This window comes from Ailuropoda melanoleuca, chromosome 2 (assembly GCF_002007445.2).
Source record: "Ailuropoda melanoleuca isolate Jingjing chromosome 2, ASM200744v2, whole genome shotgun sequence".
NCBI classification, from domain to species: domain Eukaryota; kingdom Metazoa; phylum Chordata; class Mammalia; order Carnivora; family Ursidae; genus Ailuropoda; species Ailuropoda melanoleuca.
In genome coordinates, this window is record NC_048219.1 from 138,585,568 (window position 1) to 138,609,008 (window position 23,441).

General features: G+C 36.2%; 2 protein-coding genes across 7 annotated transcripts in view; one reads left to right on the forward strand and one right to left on the reverse strand.

Moving 5' to 3' along the window:
* CCDC173 (coiled-coil domain containing 173) overlaps nt 1-15,994 on the reverse strand; it is a 31,598-nt gene extending 15,604 nt beyond the window's left edge. Inside the window, exons 1-4 of the mRNA XM_011221373.3 lie at nt 15,860-15,994; nt 9,963-10,189; nt 7,001-7,174; nt 6,707-6,900 (exon numbers count right to left, since the gene is read on the reverse strand). Of these exons, the coding sequence (XP_011219675.1) occupies nt 6,707-6,900; nt 7,001-7,174; nt 9,963-10,189; nt 15,860-15,908 (644 nt within the window). The 5' untranslated portion in view covers nt 15,909-15,994. The remainder of the gene's footprint in view (nt 1-6,706; nt 6,901-7,000; nt 7,175-9,962; nt 10,190-15,859) is intronic.
* Nucleotides 15,850-21,910, forward strand: PHOSPHO2 (phosphatase, orphan 2). 6 transcript variants are annotated; one of them, XM_011221367.3, is made up of 4 exons: nt 15,851-16,350; nt 16,862-16,895; nt 18,406-18,580; nt 21,151-21,910. In XM_011221367.3, the coding sequence occupies exon 4, from the start codon at nt 21,177-21,179 to the stop codon at nt 21,900-21,902; it is 726 nt and encodes a 241-aa protein (XP_011219669.1). In that variant the 5' UTR covers nt 15,851-16,350; nt 16,862-16,895; nt 18,406-18,580; nt 21,151-21,176; the 3' UTR covers nt 21,903-21,910. The 6 variants fall into 6 exon arrangements, with proteins under 6 accessions (XP_034510600.1, XP_019652262.1, XP_011219669.1 ...); XM_034654708.1 differs by having other exon boundaries at nt 15,851-16,230; XM_019796702.2 differs by having other exon boundaries at nt 15,851-16,154.
* Nucleotides 21,911-23,441: the final 1,531 nt, after the last annotated feature.

Sequence of the window (23,441 nt, forward strand, 5' to 3'; positions counted from 1 at the left end):
GTGCTCAAGGCCTGGGAGATCAGTATGATAGAAGTAGAAAGAGTAAAGGGAAGGAGTGGTAGGAAAAGAGGTTGAGAAGATGAGGCCAGATCACACAAGGCTTTGCAGGAGATGATCATTTCCATTTTCTTTTAAATGAATGGAAAGACACTAAAGTTTTAGGTGGGAGAATAATACGATCAGTTTTTATTTTCATAAAATACTCTGGATAGTGAAAGGAAAAAGACTTAGGAAGAGAGAACAGGAGGCCAGTTAAGGGGTTGATCTAACAATCCACAGGACATGAGGGTAGCCTGGACTAAGATGACAGCAGCAACTTTAAGATTCCTTTTGGAGAAAAAATTCAACATCAATTGCTGATAGATTTGATGTGGAAAATAAAGGAACATGAAGACTTGAGGTGTATTCCTAGGTTTCTGATTTGAACAACTGAGTGGATAAGGATGCCACTAGAAATTCCACTGTGGGGGTGGAGAATCAAATTATATTTCATATTAGACATTTAAAATTTTTTATATTATGAGACTTCCAAATGGAGATGTCTTAAAGACAGTTGAATTTGTGAAGCTGGGACTCAAAGGAGTGTTCTGAACTAGGGTTAAAAATGTAGAAGTTATTAGATTTAAGATGGGTTTTTAATCATTAGGAATGGCTGAAGATCACTTAAGCCCTCATCTCTCTCTCTGCTTTTTCTCTAGATGATCTCATCCAGGCGAACGGGATACAAACTATCCTATGATGATTTTTTCTTCTTCTGAGAAGCTGATGAGATTAACAGTAACTAAGTGAGTTGTTCTTAAACAAGGTCTATTGGCCCCTTCCCAGAGAAAGGCTTACCTATCAATAGAAGGAAATAGATTATATGCAGTATCTACAGATACAGTTAAATTTCTTTTCAATAATTATGTTTAAGGTTCTTGGTCAAAACCCCTTCATTTTGGGGATTTTAGAGTCCCTTATTGCCCCATCCTCATTATGCCCACTGGGCTGTGAGACACAGGCAGATTCTTATATTGCTGAAAGCCCAACAGTGGAAAAGACTACCTAGGTCTGCAGCCTAGAGATTGTTTTAAAAATGTGTGAAGTCTCACTTTCAGGCACAGGGCCAGCAACTGTACAGTGTGTTTTAGTTATCCATTGCCGAGTAATTACCCCTAAATTTAGTGGACTAAAATAATACACATTTATTATTTCACACCATTTCTGAGATTCAGGAATCTGGGAGTAGCCTAGCTGCGTGGTTCTCCAGAGGTTGCAGTCAAGAGGTTAGTTGGAGTAGTAGACATCTGAAGGCTTGAAGGAGGCTGGAGAACCCATTTTTACATATCTCTTGGCAGGAAGCCTCAGCTCCTTGCCACATGGACCTCTACACAGAGTTGCCTGAGTGTCCTTACACCATGACATTCTCAAGAATGAGTGATCAAGGTGGCAAGAAGGAAGCCACGATGACTTTTACATCCTAATCTCTCTCAGGATGTTACACATCATCACTTCTACTCATTCTCTTCACTGGAAATGAGTTACTCTGTATGGTCCACACTCGAGGGAGGAATTAGAATCCACCCTCTAAAGTGAGGAGTATCAAAGAATGTGTGGACATATTTTAAATCACCACCAGGTAATACCTGAATAGCACAATTACCAGGGCATGCAAAAGAGTCTTGCCTCTTGGTATCCTCCAATTTCCATTTCTTTGTGATTAAAAGAATTAAAATACGGTTTTGCCGGAAGTGGAAGGTCATTCCAAATTTTGGCACATCCTAGACACATAGCCTACAAGGCATATCATGGCCTGGCCCTTGCCTCTCCCCAATCTCATCTTTAACACTGCTCTCTTAGGCCTCTTACTAGTCATTTTGACTACTTGTAGTTACCCAAATCCACCAGACTCTAACTCACTTCTGGGCCTTCACCCCTGCTATTTCCTCTGCTTAAAATACTTCTACATCCCCACTATTTGCATGACTTATTCCTGCTCAGTTTTCACACTTTGGTGCTAGAACTGATCTTTTCTAAACATTAGCCCCTTCTCTACACTGGATCAGATGTCCATTTTATATGCTTCCACATATCCTGTACATACATTTGCCAAAATATCTACTATCATACCCTAATTATTCGTTCCATATTTATACCCTCCTCCCCAGATTGTGAACTTCTTAAAAAGACAACTGTATTCATTTTCACATTTTCAGTTACTAGAATAGTGGCTGGCAAATGGAGATTGTCCAATAACTATTTATAACAATGAATGGATGATTGGATAAATGAATTTATTAATGAATGAATAAATAGCCTATCTTAAAATTTTTCCCCTGAATAGATTCTTATTTAAAATTTTTTTCTTTCTGTGGCACCTGGGTGGCTCAGTCATTAAGCGTGTGCCTTCGGCTCAGGGCCTGATCCCAGGGTCCTGGGATTGAGTCCAGCATTGGGCTCCCTGCTCCACGGGAAGCCTGCTTCTTCCTCTTCCATTCCCCCTGCTTGTGTTCCCTCTCTCTCTGGCTGTCTCTGTCAAATAAATAAATAAAACCTTTAAATTTTTTTTTTCTTTTTAATTTTAAATAGGCTCTCATGTCCCTGAGATCAAGAGTCGTGTGCTCTACCAACTGAGCTAGCCAGGTACCCCTGAATAGACTCTTATTATTCAAGAAAGTGGGGGAAAAACTCTCTTCTCTTTTCCGCCATATGGTCCTTTGTGTCTACTCAGGTTAATACCAGTGTTAGTATTCCAGTTCTACTATTGGCTTAAAGAGGCTTTTTCTGGGCTCATTACCATTTCTACAGTATTTTAAGTGACACACATTCTGAATTGTATAAAACTGACACATGAATCAACATCCAACACAATACTACTTGGTGATAATTTTGTAAATTCATATACCTAAAAAAACATTTATAATAATAGATTTGTATTTTCCTTTTTTTGTCTTCAATTACAGAATTGAATGTTTCTTTTTTTTAAAAAAAATTATTTATTTGACAGAGAGACACAGTGAGAGAGGAAACACAAGCAGGGGGAATGGGAGAGGGAGAAGCAGGTTTCCCGCTGAGCAGGGAGCCTGATGTGGGGCTCGATCCCAGGACCCTGGGATCATGACCTGAGCTGAAGGCAGATGCTTAATGACTGAGCCACCCAGGTGCCTCAGAATTGAATGTTTCCTAATAAATTTAAGATGTAGGACTTCTGGAAATTTGCAAATTGGCAACCCAAGCTCACATGTCAAATATCCTTTCCTTCCCAAGTCCCCACAATACGACCAATAGAATGGAAGAAATTCTATACCACTACTAGAAGCTAAATAAAGCAAAGTCTTACCTTATACTTGAATTTTCAAGAAGTTTCAGCAAAAAATAGGGCACTTGAGAGTACAATCAAGTTAAGTAATACTTGGCCATCATTCACAAAGACAGAGCCTACCATGAAAAGGAAAGGAATTTAAGCTGACCTCAGAACCCGATCAACATCTCCTTGGCTACACTGAAGATAAGCCAAAAAAACAACTCGAACAAACCTTAGACGTGCTGGAACCTCTAACCAGCACATGGAAAGACCACTTGGAAAGGGGATCCTGTGGCCTGATCACAGCCTACATGCAAAGGTTATATAGGTGGGTAGATGGCCTGCGAAGGTGTTAGCACTTGCCAGGTAATTTCCTGGAGATCAGTCTGCTGCCTGCAATTATCTCAGAGCCACAACAGCTAACATAAGAGAGATTGCTCAAAGGTGACACGCTGGTCAAATATTTGCCTCCCTCTGCCAATGGCTCTATCCCTAACTCACATAAACCCTTGGGTCTCTACACTGACAAAGAAAAAATTTACAATAAATCCAAAGGTTTCCCTTCTCTTTTTACTAAGGATTACAAGAAATGAAGACTACACAATCTGGCAACACATGTATCCTGAGAATTGATATCTATGTCACTCAGACATTTGTGACTATGAGAAATAAATATATATATACAAAACTCAAAACCATAATAACAAAAAGAGACAGATTTAAGCACATAAAATAAGTATCTTCTAAGTACTGAAACCATTCAAGGGTGCCTGGCTGGCGCAGTTGGTAGAGCATGTGATTCTCGATCTCAGGGCTGTATGTTTCAGTCCCATGTTGGGTATGGAGATTACTTAAAAATAAAATCCTTAAAAAGAAAATACTAAAACATTCAGAAAAGATGACAAAAATCTGCAATATGTCTAATAAAGATTAATATCCAACATATATAAAAGCTGCTGATCAATTTTTAATCAATGACAAACATACATATCCATATGAAACATCCTACACAGGAGAACTATGGAATAACCAATTTATGATAACAAAAACCAAAACAAATGAATATGTACACATGAAAAAATAACCTGCCTCACTAGAAATGAAGAGAAATATAAATTAAAAGATACTATTTTTTGGTCCATTAAACTCTAAAAAAAGTACTGCCCATAATTGATTATAACATAAAGAAAAGGAAGGGTACCAGACATCACTGATGATTACATACTAAAGCCTTCTCAAAGGCAGTATCTCTGCACATGTAAAATTCAAGCTCAGTTCAAAAAAATCTACCCTACATAACTACGTCTTTGCACAAAAGTCACAAAATATATGGTCAGGGATGTTCACTACAGCATTGTTAGAAATGAAGGAGGGAAAAATCCAAACTTCCCTCAATAATAACATAGTTAAACAAATAATGGTACATCTTTAGTGTACAGTATGATTATTTTAAAAGATGTGACAGATTCATATATTCTGGTAAAAAAGATATTCAAGGTATATTGTTGAGTGAAAAAAAAGAAGAAACAGAAAAATACATTGTAAAACATTCATGGCTAAAAATATATACACACTTAAATATGCCCTGGATACAGATATTAATAATAGTAATAAAACACTCTGAAGGGGTAGTCACAAACTATTAATAATGGCTATTTGTGAAAAGGAAAATGGGACTTAAAGACATTGAAAAGGGTGGATATGAAGATGGGCTTTTCAATTTTATTCCAATTTTGCTGTATTGAATTTTAACAAGTATATATTCATTTGCTATTTGCAAAATTAAAAAAAAAAACTTTGAAAAGTAGACAAATATATGCCCAAATGTTAACAGTACCTACTTTGGATCACAGAATTTCTAGTGATTTTAATTTTCATTTTGTTTTCTTGTATTTTGTAATTCTATAATGATCATATAATATGTTTAAGTACAAAAATAATTTTTCTTTATAAGTATAATATTGTTTAAAATGTTTTGATAGGGGCGCCTGGGTGGCACAGCGGTTGGGCGTCTGCCTTCGGCTCGGGGCGTGATCCCGGCGTTCTGGGATCGAGCCCCACATCAGGCTCCTCCGCTGTGAGCCTGCCTCTTCCTCTCCCACTCCCCCTGCTTGTGTTCCCTCTCTCGCTGGCTGTCTCTATCTCTGTCAAATAAATAAATAAAATCTTTAAAAAAAAATAAAATGTTTTGATACATTTACACAATCTATGCACATTTAAACTACAATGTAAAGAAACTGATAAGTCTCACATTGGAAAAACAAAGTGGCCGGTAGATGAGGGAGAGACTTTTTACTGGATCTCCTTTGTACCTTTTCCTATTTCCATGTATCAGCAATTTAGAAAAGTAAGTAAAATTATACACAAATACAATGCCCTCTCCTGATATATATAGTAGCTACTTAAAAACAGTTCAGGTTTGATTTCTATTTACTGACATACCCAAAAGCTCATGATATACTGGTAAGTGAAAAAATACACAATGGTACTACTGATTCAATTTCATTTTATAAACTATGAGTATATATGCTCAGAAAAAAAAGTCTGTATCAGTGGCTCAATGATTTCCAGGGGCTGTAGGTGAAGAATAGAGTTTAGTGCAAAAGTGCGTGAGGGAAATTTTGGCGTGATGGAAGTATTCTATACCTTGATTTAGGGGTGGTTGTACAGCTATATGCTTTTTAAAAGGTGAATTTTATTAGTAAATGTAAATTATAGCTCAATGAATCTGACCCCCTCTACTACCACCACCACCAAAAAATGTCTATATGGCTATATACCAATATGCCAAAACAATAACAGATTACTGTGATAGATTCGATTGTAGCTCAAAAAGATTGACTCTCTCACTTCCCACTTCCATGGGAGTCTATTTCTCTGTTCCATGGTTGTTAGACTTGACCATATGATTTGCTTTAGACTTATGGTAGATCTAGTGTATTTCTTGACTTTTGCCTTTGAGATTAGCCATATACTTGTAAGCTCGGGCTCATTCTCTTGCATCTCTGTCAATACCATGAGAAAAGTTTCCCCAAGTGGCTGCTGTCCCTTCATCCTGCACCTTAAAAATGAATACACATGGAGCAGATCAGAGCCCTCCCCACAGCAACCAGCAAACCCAACCAGTGATGTAGTCTGAAGAAAAGCTGTATAGCCAGGCTCAACCAACCCACGGATGCATGAGGAATAAATGTTTATTTTTGAATGCCACTAGATTATGTGGTTGTTTGTTATGCAGCATTATTGTGACAACAGTAACTAATATATTATCTCTGGGTGAGAAAGTATAGAGATTTTTAACCTTTCTTTGTTTTTTTTCTGTTTACTAGGTATTTCGGCATGTATTACTTTTATAAACCAAAAAAAAAAAAGCTTTTGTGAGAAAAGTAAGATACAAAAAAGGTAATTTATATATATACATACTGTTTTAAATGATCACTGGCAAGAGCCATTCTATCTCTGTGTCGTTTTTCTGCTTTTACTTGTTCTTCTTTAAAAGCTTTTTCAATGTTGAGTTTCAATTGTTCTTCCCATTTTTTATCTGATTTTATTTTATTCTTTTGGGATTCAATCTGTGCATCACGTTCTTTCATAACTCTACTAAGAAGAAGTCCTGACTACAAAAAAAAAAAAATTGTGGCATTTTAAGAAAATAAAGTCTAATTATGTATAGATATGTTAAATATATAAAGAAATACAAGAAAACCCAAGTAGTACATGAAACTGTTTCACTCTTTCTGTCTGGTAAAATTGATACTGCTTTGCAAATTCAATAGCCTTTTTTCTTTCTCCCTGTTTGTGTATTTCTTCCTCTATATCAAGAATTTGTCTTTCTGCCTCTATTTCTTCATCACGCTTCTTTTTGGCTTCAAGTTTCTGTTCTTTCATTCCCTAAAAAAAGAAAAAAAATCAGTCTTCTGTTTTTGTTTTTCAACTTAATTTCACAAAATTTAACATTACATATAATGAAATAATTTGAGCTTTCATTATGAGTTTTTATTGTATTTGCATATATCATTAATAAATAAAATAACGTCATATTTTAATTGAATTTTTTGGGTAGGTAACACATTTACATGGTTTAAAACCACAAAAATTTACATGGTTTAAAACCACAAAATATTGTAAAGGTATACAGTGAACTGCCCCTCTAATCCTGACTTCCATTAGCAATCTCTAAGATAGCCACTATTATCAGTTTCTTATATTTGCTTCCAAAATTCCTTTCCATATTTATATAAGTATATATATTACTATTTTTATTCCTTAAAAAAATCAACAGTAGTGTATTTACATGCTCTTCTACACCTATGAGGAGTCTATCCAATGTGTCTTGTCAGATGAAGTCTCTCTTTTCCTCTGTGGGTCATACTTTCTATGTCTTAAGAAAACCTTACTTTACCCTAAAATCCTGAAGATATTCTAGGATTCTTTTTAAGTTTTTACTGTTTTACTTTTCACATCTGAGTCTTTCATCTAGCTGAAATTCATTTTTGTATATTCTATACCATAAGGATATAATTTCATTTTTCCAGATGTCAGTTATCTCAGTATTAGGTACAGAATTCCCAATCCTTTCCCTTCTGACTTGACTGACACTTCTGTCATGTCAAGTTACCATATATAACATGTGAGTGTTTCTAGGCTCTCTCTTCTGATCTATTATTTTGTCAATCTCTGTGCCTACAAAACAGTTTTTACTACTACATTTCTACCACATTTACTATATTTCTTCTTATTCTTTAACATCCATGGAGATATAAAGTATCATGTATAGTATGCTACTTGTGTGTGTGTGTGTGTGTGTGTGTGTGTGTATTCCACTCCCCCATCCCTTTATGGATTGGGGACTTCTCTAAAATCAAGTTTTTTAGGGAATAATTTACATACCCCCTTTTAGTGTAGTTTTACAAATGCATAGTCACTTATAAAACAGTTACATCCCCCCCAAAAATACCCTCATGCCGTTATCTTCCTCCATCTGCAGTTCCTGCCAACCACTGATTTGTTTTCTTTCCCTATTGTTTTGCCTTTTTCAGAATGTAATATATGTAATACATGATATCAGTCACAATATTTTTCCCTCTTCTAGAAAAAAGAATAAATTATGAACACTGTTCCTAAAGCAAGGTATTATAAGCTTTCTGTGTCCCTTCCCACAGCTGGGAGAAAATATTTTTGAATCATATATCTAATAAAGGACTTGTATTCAGAATATATTTTTTAAATTCCCTAAACCAAAAATAAGAAGTAATAAGAAAACAAACCCCATTTATTTTTTTAAAGATTTAATTATTTATTTTGGAGAGAGAGAGACAGAGAAAGAGACTCTCAAGCAGACTTCACGCTGAGCGTGAAGCCCGACTTGGGGCTTGATCCCAGGACCCTGAGATCATGACCTGAGGCAAAATCAAGAGCCAATGCTCAACTAACTGAGCCAAAATAAACCCCACTTAAACATGGGCAAAAGATTTGAACAAACACTTCACCAAAGAATATATACAATAGAAAATAAATTCATAAAAGATGTTCAGCATCATTGTAATTAGAGAAATTCAAATTAAAACTATAATTCAATACTACTTCACACCTATTAGAATGCCTATATTAAAAAGACTGAACATAGCAAGCTGGGAAGAACGTGGAGAAAATAGAAGACTTATACACTTCTTATGGGAGTGTAAAATTACAACTACTTTTGAAAACAGTTTGGAAGTTTCTTACAAAGTTAAATATGCAACCATCATATTATTCAGCCATTCTACCCAGATATTTACCCAAAAGAAGTGAAAGCATATGCCCACAAATAGACTTATACATGAATGTTCATATGCAGCTTTATTTATAATAGCCCAAAACTGGAAACAGCTCATATATCAATATTTGGTTGATGCCAAAACCATCAACAATTGAACAGATAAACTGTGGTACATCCATACAATGGAATACTACTACTCAGCAATAAAAATGAATGAACAATTGATACACACAATATGAAAGAATTCCAAAATAATTGTGTTGAATAAAATTTATAGTAGAAAGCAGATGAGGACAGGAGCACCTGGGTGGCTTAGTTAAGTGATGGACTCTTGATTTCAGCTCAAGTCATGATCTTAGGGTTGTGAGATGGAGCCCTGCATTCAGCTCCATGCTCAGTGGGGAGTCTGCTTGAGATTCTCTCTCTTTCTGCCTCTACCCCAACTTGTGTGTATGCAGGTGCACACTCTCTCTCTCAAATAAATACATAAATTAGAAAGAAAGAAAAGAAAAGAAAGAAAGAAAGAAAGAGAAAAAGAAAGAAAGAAAGAAAGAAAAAGAAAGAGAAAGAAAAAGAAAAAGGAAGAAAGAAAGAAAGAAAAGAAAGCAAGCACATCAGTTGCCTGAAGAAGGGTGGGGAGAGTGAGAGGGAGTAAACTGAGTATGAGGAAACTTTGGGGGATGAGTATGTTCATTATCTTAATGATAATAGTTTCAGGGGTGTGTAAATGCTTCAAAACTTATCAAATTATACATTTTAAATATGTCTACTTTATTTATGTCATTTCTCCTAAATAAAGCTGTTGAAAATGTGTTTCAAAGTATTTTTCATGATATTTTACATGTAAAAATTACTTAAAGAGTACTAAGAAAAAAGAGTGAGTCTTCAGTGCATGTGTACTCCTCGGTGATTAATACTTACTGCATATGTATTAGTCCAATGTTTTACCATTTCTTGGGATCGGAAATGCATTTCTTTCTTTGCCTTTCTTTCTGCACGAAGACATGCTGCTTTTCTTGTCAAACTGTCAAGACTATCTTGAATCCTTTTCCACTCATTGTGTGGAATTATGGTTACCTGCCGGAGATCTATCTTGCTAGGTAGAAGAGGTGGATAGAGAGCTTGATCTTCTTCGGAGTTCTTTATTTCTAATAAATTTTTAAAAATGAATATAAAAGACTTTCAAGAGTTTAAATATTTTTTCTCAGACATTTCTATATTGTCATGACATCTGGAAATTGTTTCAAACAATAATTTTATTGCTGTTATTTTAAGAACAGTGAGATTAAGTGCAAAGTATATAAGAACTTGAAATTAAAAGACAGATTTCAGTCTTTCCTTGGTCATTTCCTTACTCTGTAAATGTAGGCAAGTCCTTTAACTTTTTGGAGACTCAGTAACAACATCTTTAAAGCTGAGATCAATAATACCTACCCCAACAGGTTGTTATAAAGCATTTTTTCAAAATTGACAAAATAGCAGTCTATAAATAGATAATTTGGGGGATGTTCACCTACAGAAGTTGTAGACATCATGATTGACTCTCTTAACCCCTTCCTAACTGAGTAGCAGCAAAGTAATTTGGAGAACTAACTACAGTCTCAGGGTGGGCCTCATTAGTTTAAGAATACTTGGGTCTCCTTTGCCAATAATTATTTCTGTAATAAGCAAACAAAAGGAAAAGAGATTTATTTGAGACTTTTAGAAAAGTTCTTTCTTGTTCTTCTGGGAGAGACATCTGAGAGTGTCTCTTAAACTAGATATGAACAAGGAAGCATGAAGAACAGATAGGCAGCCATCCTATGACCACAAAAGGAAGTAGCCTTACAATGAAGCTATTACTGTGAACCACAAAGAAAAAACAAAGAAGGAATGTGGGGCAATGAGGATCTCATTATGATGCTAAATCAATCAGACCTGAAGCCTGGAGCTCCTGTTACAAGAACAAATAAATTTCCTTATTTTTAAATATGATTGAATTGGGTATTCTATATATGAATTAAAAAGCATCCTAAATGAACATACCATACATGAACTATGTAAATCTAGACAAAATTATTTAACTTTCTAATTCCTTAATTGCAAAATTGAGATATTAATAGGACCTATTTTATGTGGTTGGTGTGAGAATTAAATGAAGTTATATATGTAAAAAATTTAGAATAGGGTGTGGCACACGATATATTCTCAATATATATTAGCTATTATTATGTTTACTATTTTTATTAAAAGATGAATTGAGACAGATGTACAGAGAAAAGCAGAAGCAAGAAACCACATGACTCCAGAAAGAGATAAAGATACTGAGAGAAAAGCTGCTAGGATCAATTAGAGTCTCCTTGGTGTTTGAATTAAGGTTGATGGGATGGAGAAATTGGTTGTCCAAGTAAAGTGTGAATTTAGAACCACAGGTACCATCTTGCCTATCACATACCAAGTCTCCACCTACAGAATAAAACTATACAAAGCTGGGAAGTAGAATAGTGTCCTGGATCAAGTTGTACCTAAATTCCCAGTTATGTCAGCCAAAATAGTCCCCTTCTGTTTTAATTATTATGAGTCAATTAGTCACTTGTAACCAAAGAGTCCTGACAAATACATCCTTGTAACAAATTTCCTTTGTTTTGCCTAAACTGGCTCAACTTGATTTGTGCTACTTGCAACTGAATACTAACTAAACAAAGTCTACTAGTTTAAACCATCTACCTTTTGATTAACATATTTGTTAAGCATATTGACATCTTTTTCTTGTGACAAGAACATTTAAGATCTACTCCCTTAGCAAGCTTCAATTATGCAATATAGTATTACTAACTATAGTCACCATGCTATACATTACATCCCCAGGACTTATTTATTTTATAACTGCATGTTTGTACCTTTTGACCTCCTTCACCATTTCTCCCACTGCCCACCTCCTGCCTCTGGCAACCACCAATCTGTTCTCTGTTTCTATGTGCTTGGTTTTTTGGGGAGTTTTGTGGAGTTTTTTGTTTATTCATTTGTTTTTTACATTCCACATATAAGGGACATCATACAGCATTTGTCTTTCTGTCTGACTTATTGCCCTCAAAGTCCATGTTATTGCAAATGGCAAGATTTTATTCTTTTTTGTGTCTAAATAATATTCTATTGTACATACAAACCATATTTTCTTTACTTATTCATCCATTAATAGACACTTAAGGTTGTTTCCATGCCCTGACTTGTGTAAATAATGTTGCAATGAACATGGAGGAGCAGCTATCTCTCTGAATTAGTGTCCTCATTTTCTTTGGGTAAGTACCCAGAAGTGGAACTCCTGGATTATATGGTAATTCTATTTGTAATTTTTTGAGGAACCTCCATACTGTTTTCAAGAGTGGCTGCACCAATTTACATTCCCAAAAAGAGTACAAAAGGCTTCCCTTTTCTCCACATCCTCACCAACATTTGTTATTTATCTTTTTAATAATAGCCATTCTAACAGCTACCAATCATTGTGGTTTTGATTTGCATGGTTTCTTCTTTGACCCATTTTTTAAAATCTAAAAGCATTTTAATTTCTTCATATTTGTGAATTCCCCAAATTTCTATTATTGATTTCTAATGTCATTCCACTGTGTTTGGATAATATATTTTGTATGATTTCTATCCTTTTAAATGTATAAAGGTTTGTTTTATGGCCTATCATATGGTCTATCCTGAAGAATGTTTCATGTGCATTTGAGAGGAATATATATTCTCTTGTTTTTGTCTTTTGACAGTTTGATCATGCCATGTCTGGTTCTGGATCTGTTTGAGTTTATTCTATTTAGAGTATCAATGAGCTCTTAAAATGTGGATTAATGTTTTTCATCAAATTTGTGAGGTTTACAGTCACTATTTCTTCAAATATTTTCTTCTACCCCTTTCTCTCCTCTTCTTCTAAGACTCAAATTACATGTATGTTGGTATATACTTGTTGGTATCCTACATTTCTCTGAGGATCGGCTCATTTTTATTCATTATTTTTTCTTCCTATCCCTTAGACTGGACAATCTCAATCAACGTATGTTTAAGTTAATGGAATTTTTCTTCTGCAAGCTCAAAACTGCTATTGAGACCCTTTAGTGAATTTTTCATTTAAACTATTGTGCTTTTCAACTCCAAAATTTCTTTTTTTTTTTTTTTTTTTTTTAAAGATTTTATTTATTTATTTGACAGAGAGAGAGACAGCCAGCGAGAGAGGGCACACAAGCAGGGGGAGTGGGAGAGGAAGAAGCAGGCTCATAGCAGAGGAGCCCGATGTGGGGGCTCGATCCCATAATGCCGGGATCACGCCCTGAGCCGAAGGCAGACGCCCAACCGCTGTGCCACCCAGGCGCCCCTCAACTCCAAAATTTCTATTTGGTTTCTGTTTATAATTTCTATCTCTTTACTGATATGGTCTATTTTGTGAGACAGCATTCTCAATATTTTCCTGTAGTTCCTTTGACATTTAGTTCTTTACACATATTCACAATAGCTATAAATTTACACAGAAAATTGTTTAGGAAGTCTCAGGAACAGTTCCTATTAAAACTTTTTTCCTGTTTGGGACATACTTTCTTATTTCTTTGCACACCTTGTCATTTTAAATAATATGTGGCAAGTCTAGATCTTAGATTCCCCCCACACCCAAAGTTTTTTGTTTTGATTTGTTTTGTTTTTTTGCTGTTGTGGTTTGTTTAATGATTTTCCTGAACTAAACCTGTAAAGTCTGTATTCTTTGTGGTATGTGGCTATTGGAATCTCAGCTTGGTTAGTTTAGTTGTCAGCTAATAATTGGACAACATTTCCTTAAATTAAATTTAATTTCCTTAGATAAGTTTCACAGGCTTTGCCAAGAAACTCTCTGTGAATGGTGGAGCATGACTTCAATGCTCAGGCAGGTAGTTTACAACTCTGTCTTAGCTTTTACTTTTTTCTTGCACAGAGCCTCAAATTCAGCCAGAGGTGAAGTTTCATTCTCAGGTATTTCCTGAGCACGTGCACAGCACTATGCATGCATTTGTCTTTCGGGATTCCGAGGAATAAGCAGGGAGCTTCTGCCCCCTATGGACATCTCATTTCCCAGGTATTATTAAGTTTTTTGGTTGTTTTTTGTTTGTACCCAACAATTATCACTATGTCAGACATCTGTGATGTTAAAACAAAAAAAAAACAAAAAAAAACTGCCACTGATCATTTGAACAAACACACCCAGTGAGCTCTGAGTCAGGTCAAATAAAGTCAGGCCCTGTGGATGGGATTTCCAGGGACCTATGAGACAGGTCAAACAACACTTATCTAAAAAAAAGTCGGGGGAGGGCTTTGGAGAGGATCCAATCCTATTCCACTCCCTCCACAGGTTACTGAGACACCCGATTTCACTGTGGTTGCAGTGGTTTTCTAGACTTCCATGGGGCTAGGAGAAAAGGGGATTAGAGCAAGTTAAAATGCCAAAAAACTTACTGCTGTTAACAAGATTCAGCTATTTTTCCTCCCTGGTTGTTGTAAGCCTTTGGTTAATTTCCTGAGTTCTCAAAAAAAAGTTGGTTCTAACAGTTTTTTTGTCAGTATTCTTTTTGACTTAATAGAGAGGAGGACCTTTGTTGATTCTTATCCCACTTTCTGGCTGATGCCATCCCACTAAATCTTTAGATAATTGTTTTACAGATAGTTATCTACATATCTGAATGCTTATCCTACTTCACCCTCTTCCAAATGGAGATTATAATTTAGCAGTGAGGCTCAGATGATAACATTTTTTTTAAGTTTATTTATTTATAATCTCTACACTCAACATGGAGCTCACACTCACGACCTGGAGGAGATCAAGAGTCACATGCTCTACCGACTGAGCCAGTCAGGTACCCCTCAGATGGTAACTTTTGGACCGTATGACACAAAACATGATTTAACATCTATCAGAGAAATCAAAGTCTTTTATTGTAGTGCTGTGTATATAAGACAGTGAGTATGTGAGAGTAATTGTGTTTTTTCAATACCTGTCACAGGGGTGCTGCCTCTCTCCAACCAGTCGGGACCTTCTGCTGCTACTTCACTGTCCTTCACTGCATAAATACCCAGTAGTGTCAACTGGTGAGATAATGGCTGGCCCTCACTCTACATCTAGCATAAGGAGGCTCTACTGCTACAGAAGTTCAGAAAATGACATGAAGACAGTCCAAATTCCCAAGGTTCAAGTGGTCACCATGACAACATTAATTGGGAATTTACAGACTTAAGAAAATAAAATCACTGGAATTGCTAAAGAGTTCTTTAATGTCTCCCTAGGCTACTTCTATTCAAAAATCAAATTTTTATAACAGGTCATCTAGATTACAATATCTAAATCACATTTTTTAAATATTCCTTCACTCTAGAGATGAAGAAATTGAGACATTTCCATTAGAGACTTTCCTAAGAGCACTCAGTAGGTTCACAGCACAGCGAAGACTCTAATGAGGTCACTGATACTTCCGAAAGACATTCCGATTCACTCAATGAATAACAAAAGCTTAAGGGAATTCAACAAACACCAAACTCTTGGAGCTGCGACTACACAGCTTGAGGATCAGACCAGCTGGTCAACTGGGAGTCTCTGACTTACCTTTTCTCCGCTCCTATTTGTGTAAACTTTTCCCACCAACCCATTCATCTGAAGGCAAAACTGTCCATTTACACAGAGCCCAACGATGCCCATGGGGCTGCTTTTGAGTTAGTGGAGCCCTTTTCAAAAAGTAACCAAAACTCTCATTTGGCACTCTTGCCTCTTACCCTACGCCTGAAGGCCAGAAACAATCTCTGTGCCTAGATAGGCCAGTTTGGCTCACCTGTGTCTTCCTTCGCCCGTCCACAGCGCCTTCCAAACCGCACCAGCATCCCTGATGAGGTACCCTTGGCGCTCTGTGACTTGGAAAGGCGACTTCAACGCTGGGCGAGCAGGACTCCAGCTGGCCGAATGTTTGCCAAACTGCGCAGTTGCTTAGCAACGCCGCCGGAAGTGACGGTAGCCTCCTCCGAGAAGCGGTGAACGCGCTGCCGCGGGCCAGAGGACTGGGAAACCGGGACTGCGTCTGCGCGGGAAGTCGTGGCCCAGCGTGCATATTGGATTCCCCTCACTGACAGGTACAGGAACAAGGTCGGAGGGCAGAGTCCGCGGGAGCGACACGGAGGCCGGGACAGCTGCTGACGCCTGGTCTGGGTCAGTGGGGAGCCCTGGGGATCCAGCCCGGTCCGGTGCTCCCATCCTCATCCAACGCGCTCCTCACAGGGGTGACCCCCAGCGAGGTGCCTGCGCCTACGTTCAGGGCGGACCCTGCAGGTGTGTGGAAGAGCGAGGCCTGGGCTTGGTGTGTGCGGCCCACAGAGAAGGTGGAGGGCAAAGGCCTCCTTTCCATAGAAACCCAGAGATTAACGGACAGAAAATGTTTTTAAATACTTTGGTTTCTAAGCCATGATCCAGGCTAGATGAAGCTTATATTTTTTAAAAATCGGAATGTTAAAAACGTGGATATTGTCCCAGAACATTTCATGTTAGGACCTTTCAGACATATTAAATTGCTTGGTAAATACAATATAGTAAAATTGAATGTATTTGTGGGATCAGTCAGACCACGAAGGACACAGAAATCTGTTAAGAGTGGATGCAGGATTCAAGTTTAATTTGTACTAAAGATCCTTTTCTGACACATCGAGGTACAAATGATTTCATTATAAGCTAGTTGGCTAGGACACCTACACATTAGGCACCAAATTAGAGTCGCTCAAAATGAAAGGAGATAAGATTTTTAATCACTAAAGTTCTAACACAGAGTTGTACTGTTTTTCTTCAGGTTTCCTATCAGATGTTCCACCATAATAATGCTGGTAAGTATGAAAGGATTAATAAAATATTTGACAGAAATTAGCTTTTGCACCTAGAGCATTGGTGGTTTTTTCTGGAAACATAGTTTTAAAAATGTCAAGAGCTGGGACGGGTCAGAGATTTTTATCCCACTTGAGCGCTAACAACTTAGCCTGCCACAGTTTTGTAGAAGACACCCCTAGGCAGAGATGAATTGACGTATAGCAATAACAGTAGCCAGAATATCAGTTTTGCCCCACTTCCCACAGGGTGATTGCAAAGAGGACCAGAAGTCACCTGCAGGTGGAGTGTGTTGCGTTACAGGACAGGTACCCTGAGCTTAGGGAACCATAATGTTTATTATACTGGACAATAAGCGTGCCTTTCAAGGCTTTACACTATACATACATTTTTGAGAAAATAACCCAGAGCATAGAGCAGTGAATGTCATGCTTGTAAGGCATGTAGAACCAGTAGAGACCCATGGAGAGTTACCTCCCAACAAAATTTCTCTGGAATTTTAACTAAATAGGTTACAGAAAGTATTGAATCATATAAAATTCAGTGTCAATAATTTGCCAATTTGACATGTTAGTTTGGTATCATTCAACTTCCAACACCCGGTTCACCTAACCCATGGATATTTATAACTAAGTCTGTCTAGAGTTAGTTATTTATCTCTCTTATTACTCCACTCCTGTGTTTTATTTTGTTGCGAAATTAAGATAGCATTTGCATTTTGATCTGAAACAGAGTTTAAATTATTCTGGGGAAAAAGTATTACAAAATCAGTGTAGAAAAAGAATGCACTACAATTGAAGCATCCACGATCCTACCACTTAGACATAGACACATAGACATTTTTTACAACAAAAATGGGGTTATACTGTACACAGTGTTTAGTGACTTACTTGTTTAATTTGTACTAAACATCTTAGCTTTTACTGGCTAAATAAAAATTCCCTTATCTGGTTATCACATACATATCTTATTTAACGAGTCCTCAATCCTGGGATGTCTGTGTAGTTTCCAATTTTCATTATTGTAAAAAACACATAGGCTATTGTTAATACTGGAAACATTGCAGAGATACCAAATATATACTGCTCATGTTTTTGGAGAGAATAATTAATAACTGCTTTTGGAATTTTAACAAATTAGATCCAAAATAGATTCACATTCTTAAAACTAAATTTTTCTGCACATCCTTAAGTTTTAGAGACATTTTTTCAAAGTATAGTACTAATCTTTGAAAGTTTATTAACAACAGAACGTAGTACTTGTCTATTATTTAACAAGTAAAGAAAAAATGGAATCTGGAAATCTCAACATAATCAGCCTAACACTTGTGATTTTATCCACTGGATAAAAAATGTAGATTCATATAACATTCCAGGTTTTATAATTAAAACCTTTGTTTAATCAAGATTTTGTTTCTCCCATTGCCAATACATGCTTCTCTGATGTTAGAGAAAACAGCATAATTAGAAAACATAAATTTAAAAATACCTTAAATACTTTTATTAATTTTAGGAGTTAAGAAGTCTCCATTTCTTTGCTCCAAACCAGAAGACTTTGTTCCCTGCATATAGAGTAGGAGTAATGTTGGTTAGAAACTGGCTGGTGTTTAAAACTGAAGATTGTCATGACTGTTTAACCTAAACCCTATTCTGAAGTAAAAATAATTGTCTTGGAAATACTAAGTTGGGTAAGTATTTTTTAATAAAGGTTTATATTGAGTGGTGACAAAAAAACTAATAGAAAAAAATCTGAAATTAAGAAAAGTACACTTTCAGATAGAAATTAATAGTCAACAGCAGACCCATGTTAACTTCAGGCTTATGGTATATCTATTATTTTGAGGTTAATAGTTCAGGAACTAGTTTTTTTTTTTTTAAGATTTTTTTTATTTATTTATGCGAAAGAGACAGAGACAGCCAGTGAGAGAGGGAACACAGGCAGGGGGAGCGGGAGAGGAAGAAGCAGGCTCATAGCAGAGGAGCCTGATGTGGGGCTCGATCCCAGAATGCCGGGATCATGCCCTGAGCCGAAGGCAGACGCTTAACCGCTGTGCCACCCAGGCGCCCCTTTTTTTAAAGATTTTTATTTATTTATTTGAAAGAGAGCCCTCGAGCAGAAGCAGGGGAGAGGGAGAAGCAGGCTCCACACCGAGCAAGGAGCCCTACATGGGGCTTGATCCCAGGACCCTGGGAACACGACCCAAGATGAAGGCAGACACTTAACCTACTGAGCCACCCAGGTGCCCTAGTAGTTCAGGAATTTGGATAACTTGAGCTCATTAAATCTAGGCTTGAGACAGTTTTCAGCCAATGAGTTATAAATTATGTATAAATTCAGAATGCTTGAAAAGCATGTTTAATTTAAAGCATGCCTAGAGTGTAGTACTAATGTGTTTGTCAACTGTGCCTTATTGCATAGTTGTACAGTGAATTCTGCACTTAAATCTCTGGGAGCCAGCCATAGACACCTGGACTAGATATTTAGCGATACAGAGATCCAGAGTATCAGAATATTATATACTGTCTAAATTCAGACAACAAGAGATACCTTTCTAGGTTAGTTATTCTCCAGATATTCTAAATTGAGAGACATAGAATACTTGTATGAGTCAACGAGCTCTATTCTCAGTTTCACCTACTGGATATCTATTCACCTACTGGATGAACCAGAGAATATATGTGGTTAAAGGCCATGTTTCCCATTTTTAATTGATCTCTTCTTTTTCTTTTTGGTGAGGTTCTTCACTTTTCTTTTTAGGGTTTCTTGTTAAAATCTCAGACTTGTTACAAGTAGGTCACAGATGTGGTATTATGGTTAATATGTACTTTGGGACTAATGAATGTTTTCATGTAATTAAACATCTTTTTGTCAAAATGACCTACCTAGTATTTATTTTAAAACTGATTAATAAGTGGGGCACCTGGGTGGCTCATTTGGAGGAGCATGTGACTCTTGATCTTGGGGTTGTAAGTTTGAGCCCCATGTTGGGTGTAGAGATTACAAAAAAATAAATAAATAAACTTAAGAAAATAAACTGATTAATAAACTTTAAATATAGGCACTAGAGTATGGTACTTTAAGCATGAACTTTGGAGTCAAGTGGACTTGAGTCCAAATTCCAGCTCTTCCACTTAATTAAAACTTAACCAACTTAACTAATACTTAAACTTCAGTTTATATATCCTTAAGATGAGGATGATAATTTCTACTTAATAGGGTTATGAAGTTAAGTGAGAGGATGAGATTGTAAAGTTCTTAGTCTAGTGCCTGGTGTATTGTGATATCTTTAAAAGTATTACTCTTTAAGAAAGGATTTTTTTGTTGTTTATACATGGTAATTGTATCTTCTCTTGGGTATTCTTTATAACTGTCTTTTTTACATAATTTTTATCCATACTATCTATTGACCAGTTTAGTTTTTCCTTTTCTTGAGATTTATAATTAATTACCTTCATTATCATTTAATGAAAACAAAGAATTAAGTAACTGTCATATCATAAGCAATGTGATTTTTCACATACCCAGATTATTTGGTACTCCAGAGCCAAACTATCTAAAGAAAATATAAATAAATGTGAAAATTGTTAACAAAAGTTACTTCTAGTCTAGAAGAATGGAATTGACTCCCAACTTTAAGTAATTTGTTTAGGATTTCAAGTACAACATCAAACAACCATTTAGTTGTAACACTGACATTAATGATTTCAAGCTAAATATGTTTTTTAGGAAAATTATTCAAATTTCACAAGATTTCCTAGTGTTAAATTTGGTCAGAATTTAAGTCAGTATACAGAGGATTTATATTATACATGACTTGTTATTTTATATGAGGATTATTGTAAATATTTTAAACTAATAAATTTGTGCTTGATAATTAAAAGATAATGAATGATTAGCCTACTTTTTTCTTTTTTATAATTTTTCTAAATTAGACGTAAGAGAATAATTATTTCATTACTCCTCTCATTGGCTTACTCTGTAGTTTAATTCTGAGTGCTCAAAGAATCATCCCCACAGGAACACAATAATACTGTGAATATCCTTTTAGATCTTTTGTTTCCATTACTTAAAATGCTCAAATATGAACTTTGCTTCTTAGGAAAAAGTTCTTAAATGACAGTCTTAAATGCTTAATCATTTTAATTTTTTTATATTAACCCTTTGTTTTAGCAGATTAACAGTAATGTTTGTTAAATAAGTGTAATAGCTAGATATGTAAAACAGTATGTTTAGGAAACAATATTTCTTCTTTTTCAGGGTAACCCACATTTGCTTTTGGAACCATGAAAATTTTGCTCGTTTTTGACTTTGACAATACAATCATAGATGATAATAGTGACACCTGGATTGTACAGTGTGCTCCAGAGAAAAAACTTCCTATTGAACTACAGCATTCTTATAAGAAAGGATTTTGGACAGAATTTATGGGCAGAGTCTTTAAGTATTTGGGAGATGAAGGTGTAAGAGAAGATGAAATGAAAAGAGCAGTGACATCAATGCCTTTCACTCTAGGGATGGTAGAACTTTTGAACTTTATAAGAAAAAACAAGGATAAATTTGACTGCATCATTATTTCAGATTCAAATTCAGTCTTCATAGATTGGGTGTTAGAAGCTACCAGTTTTCATGATGTGTTTGATAAAGTGTTTACAAATCCAGCAGCTTTTGATAGCAATGGTCATCTCACTGTGGAAAATTATCATGCTCATTCTTGCAACAGATGCCCCAAAAATCTCTGCAAAAATGCAGTTTTGGTAGAATTTGTAGATAAACAGTTACAACAGGGAGTAAATTATACACGAATTGTTTATATAGGTGATGGTGGAAATGATGTCTGTCCAGTAACTTTTTTAAAGAAGAATGATGTTGCCATGCCACGGAAAGGATATACTTTACAGAAAACTCTTTCCAGAATGTCTCAAAATCTTGAACCTATGGAATTTTCTGTTATAGTTTGGTCTTCAGGTGTAGAAATAATTTCTCATTTACAATTTCTAATAAAGGAGTAATATGCCAACAACTGAAATGTGTATCGGTTAAGGATAGGTACGGCAGCTTAAAACTAAAACCCCAAATACCAGTGGCTTTTAAAAAAGGAAAGGTTTTTTCCTCCCTCTCACTTAAAAGCATTTCAGAGGTAAGTATCACAAGCTGCTGTGGTGCTCTAACAACCTTAACACTTGGCTTCTATCTCATGTTCCGAGCGTGCTGCTCAGACTCCCTCACATCAGCAGTGGCCAGCAAGGGAGAGGTTAGTGAATGAGAAGGTTGCACCCTCGCTTAATTTTCTTTGGCCAAGACTTAGTCATGGTCCCCCCACCTAATTGTGAGGAAGGATGAAAAATAGAGCCTTTATTCCAGATGACCATATGCCTGGGAAAAATTGGGAAAAAAAGGAGTCCAGGATTGAGGTAGGTGCAATTGGTGTCTCTACCAAAGGTGGTTGATAGGTAGATTGTATTTTTAAATTTATTCCCACAGAGAGTGGTCATATATTTTACTTTCTTAGTTGCTTACTTCAAAAGCATGTCTCATAGTTACAGATCTTAAAAATAAATCCAGTACTTTATTCACATAAGAATAAAAGGTTCCCAAATGTATATAATGTCCTACTCCCAAGTCAGTATTTTATTTATTTTTTTTAAAGATTTATTTATTTATTTGAGAGAAAGATAGTGAATGCATGAGCAGGAGGAGGGGCAAAGAGAGAATCCACAAGCAGATTCCCTGCTGAGTGTGGAGCCTGACACAGGAGATCACAGGACACTGGGATCATGATCTGAGCCAAAACCAAGAGTTAGCTGCTCAAACAACTGAGCCACCCAGGCGCCCCCCAAATCAGTATTTTAAAGATAGGGATGCAGTATCTGTTGCCCAAGTTTTCATGAAATTCAGATTTTAGTTTTTAAAATGAAATAACAACGTTCTTCAAATATTTTAAATTTTTATCAGCTTCACAGACTTTAATTCCAGTATCCTGGTTTAGGATGCAATCTTTTATTTTTTTAAGTAGGCCCCATGCTGGGCTCCAGCATGGGGCTTGAACTCACAACCCTGAGATAGAGAAGATCAAGTCAGATGCTTAACAGACTGAGCCACACACATGCCCCATTTTTTATAATTGTTGTTTTTTCCTCTTATTCTTTAATTGAAGTTTAGTTGATACTGTGTTATATTAGTTTCAGGTGTACAACATAGTGATTGAACAAGTTTATATGTTATATGTTTAGACATCATGCTATCTTCATCACAAGCGTAACTCCCCATCTGTCACCGTGGTTAAAATACTGCTGACTGTATTCCCTATGCTCTCTTATCCTGTGACTTACTCATTCCATAACTGAAAGCCTATATTTTCCACTCCTCTTCACCCATTTTCCCTTCCCTTCACCCCACACCCCTCTGGCAAGCATGGGTTTATTCTCTATATTTATGGGTCTGTTTCTGCTTTGTTTATTTTATTTTTCAGACTACACATCTAAGTGAAATCATATGGTATATGTTTCCCTGACTTATTTCACTTAGCATAATGTCCTCTAGGTCCACCC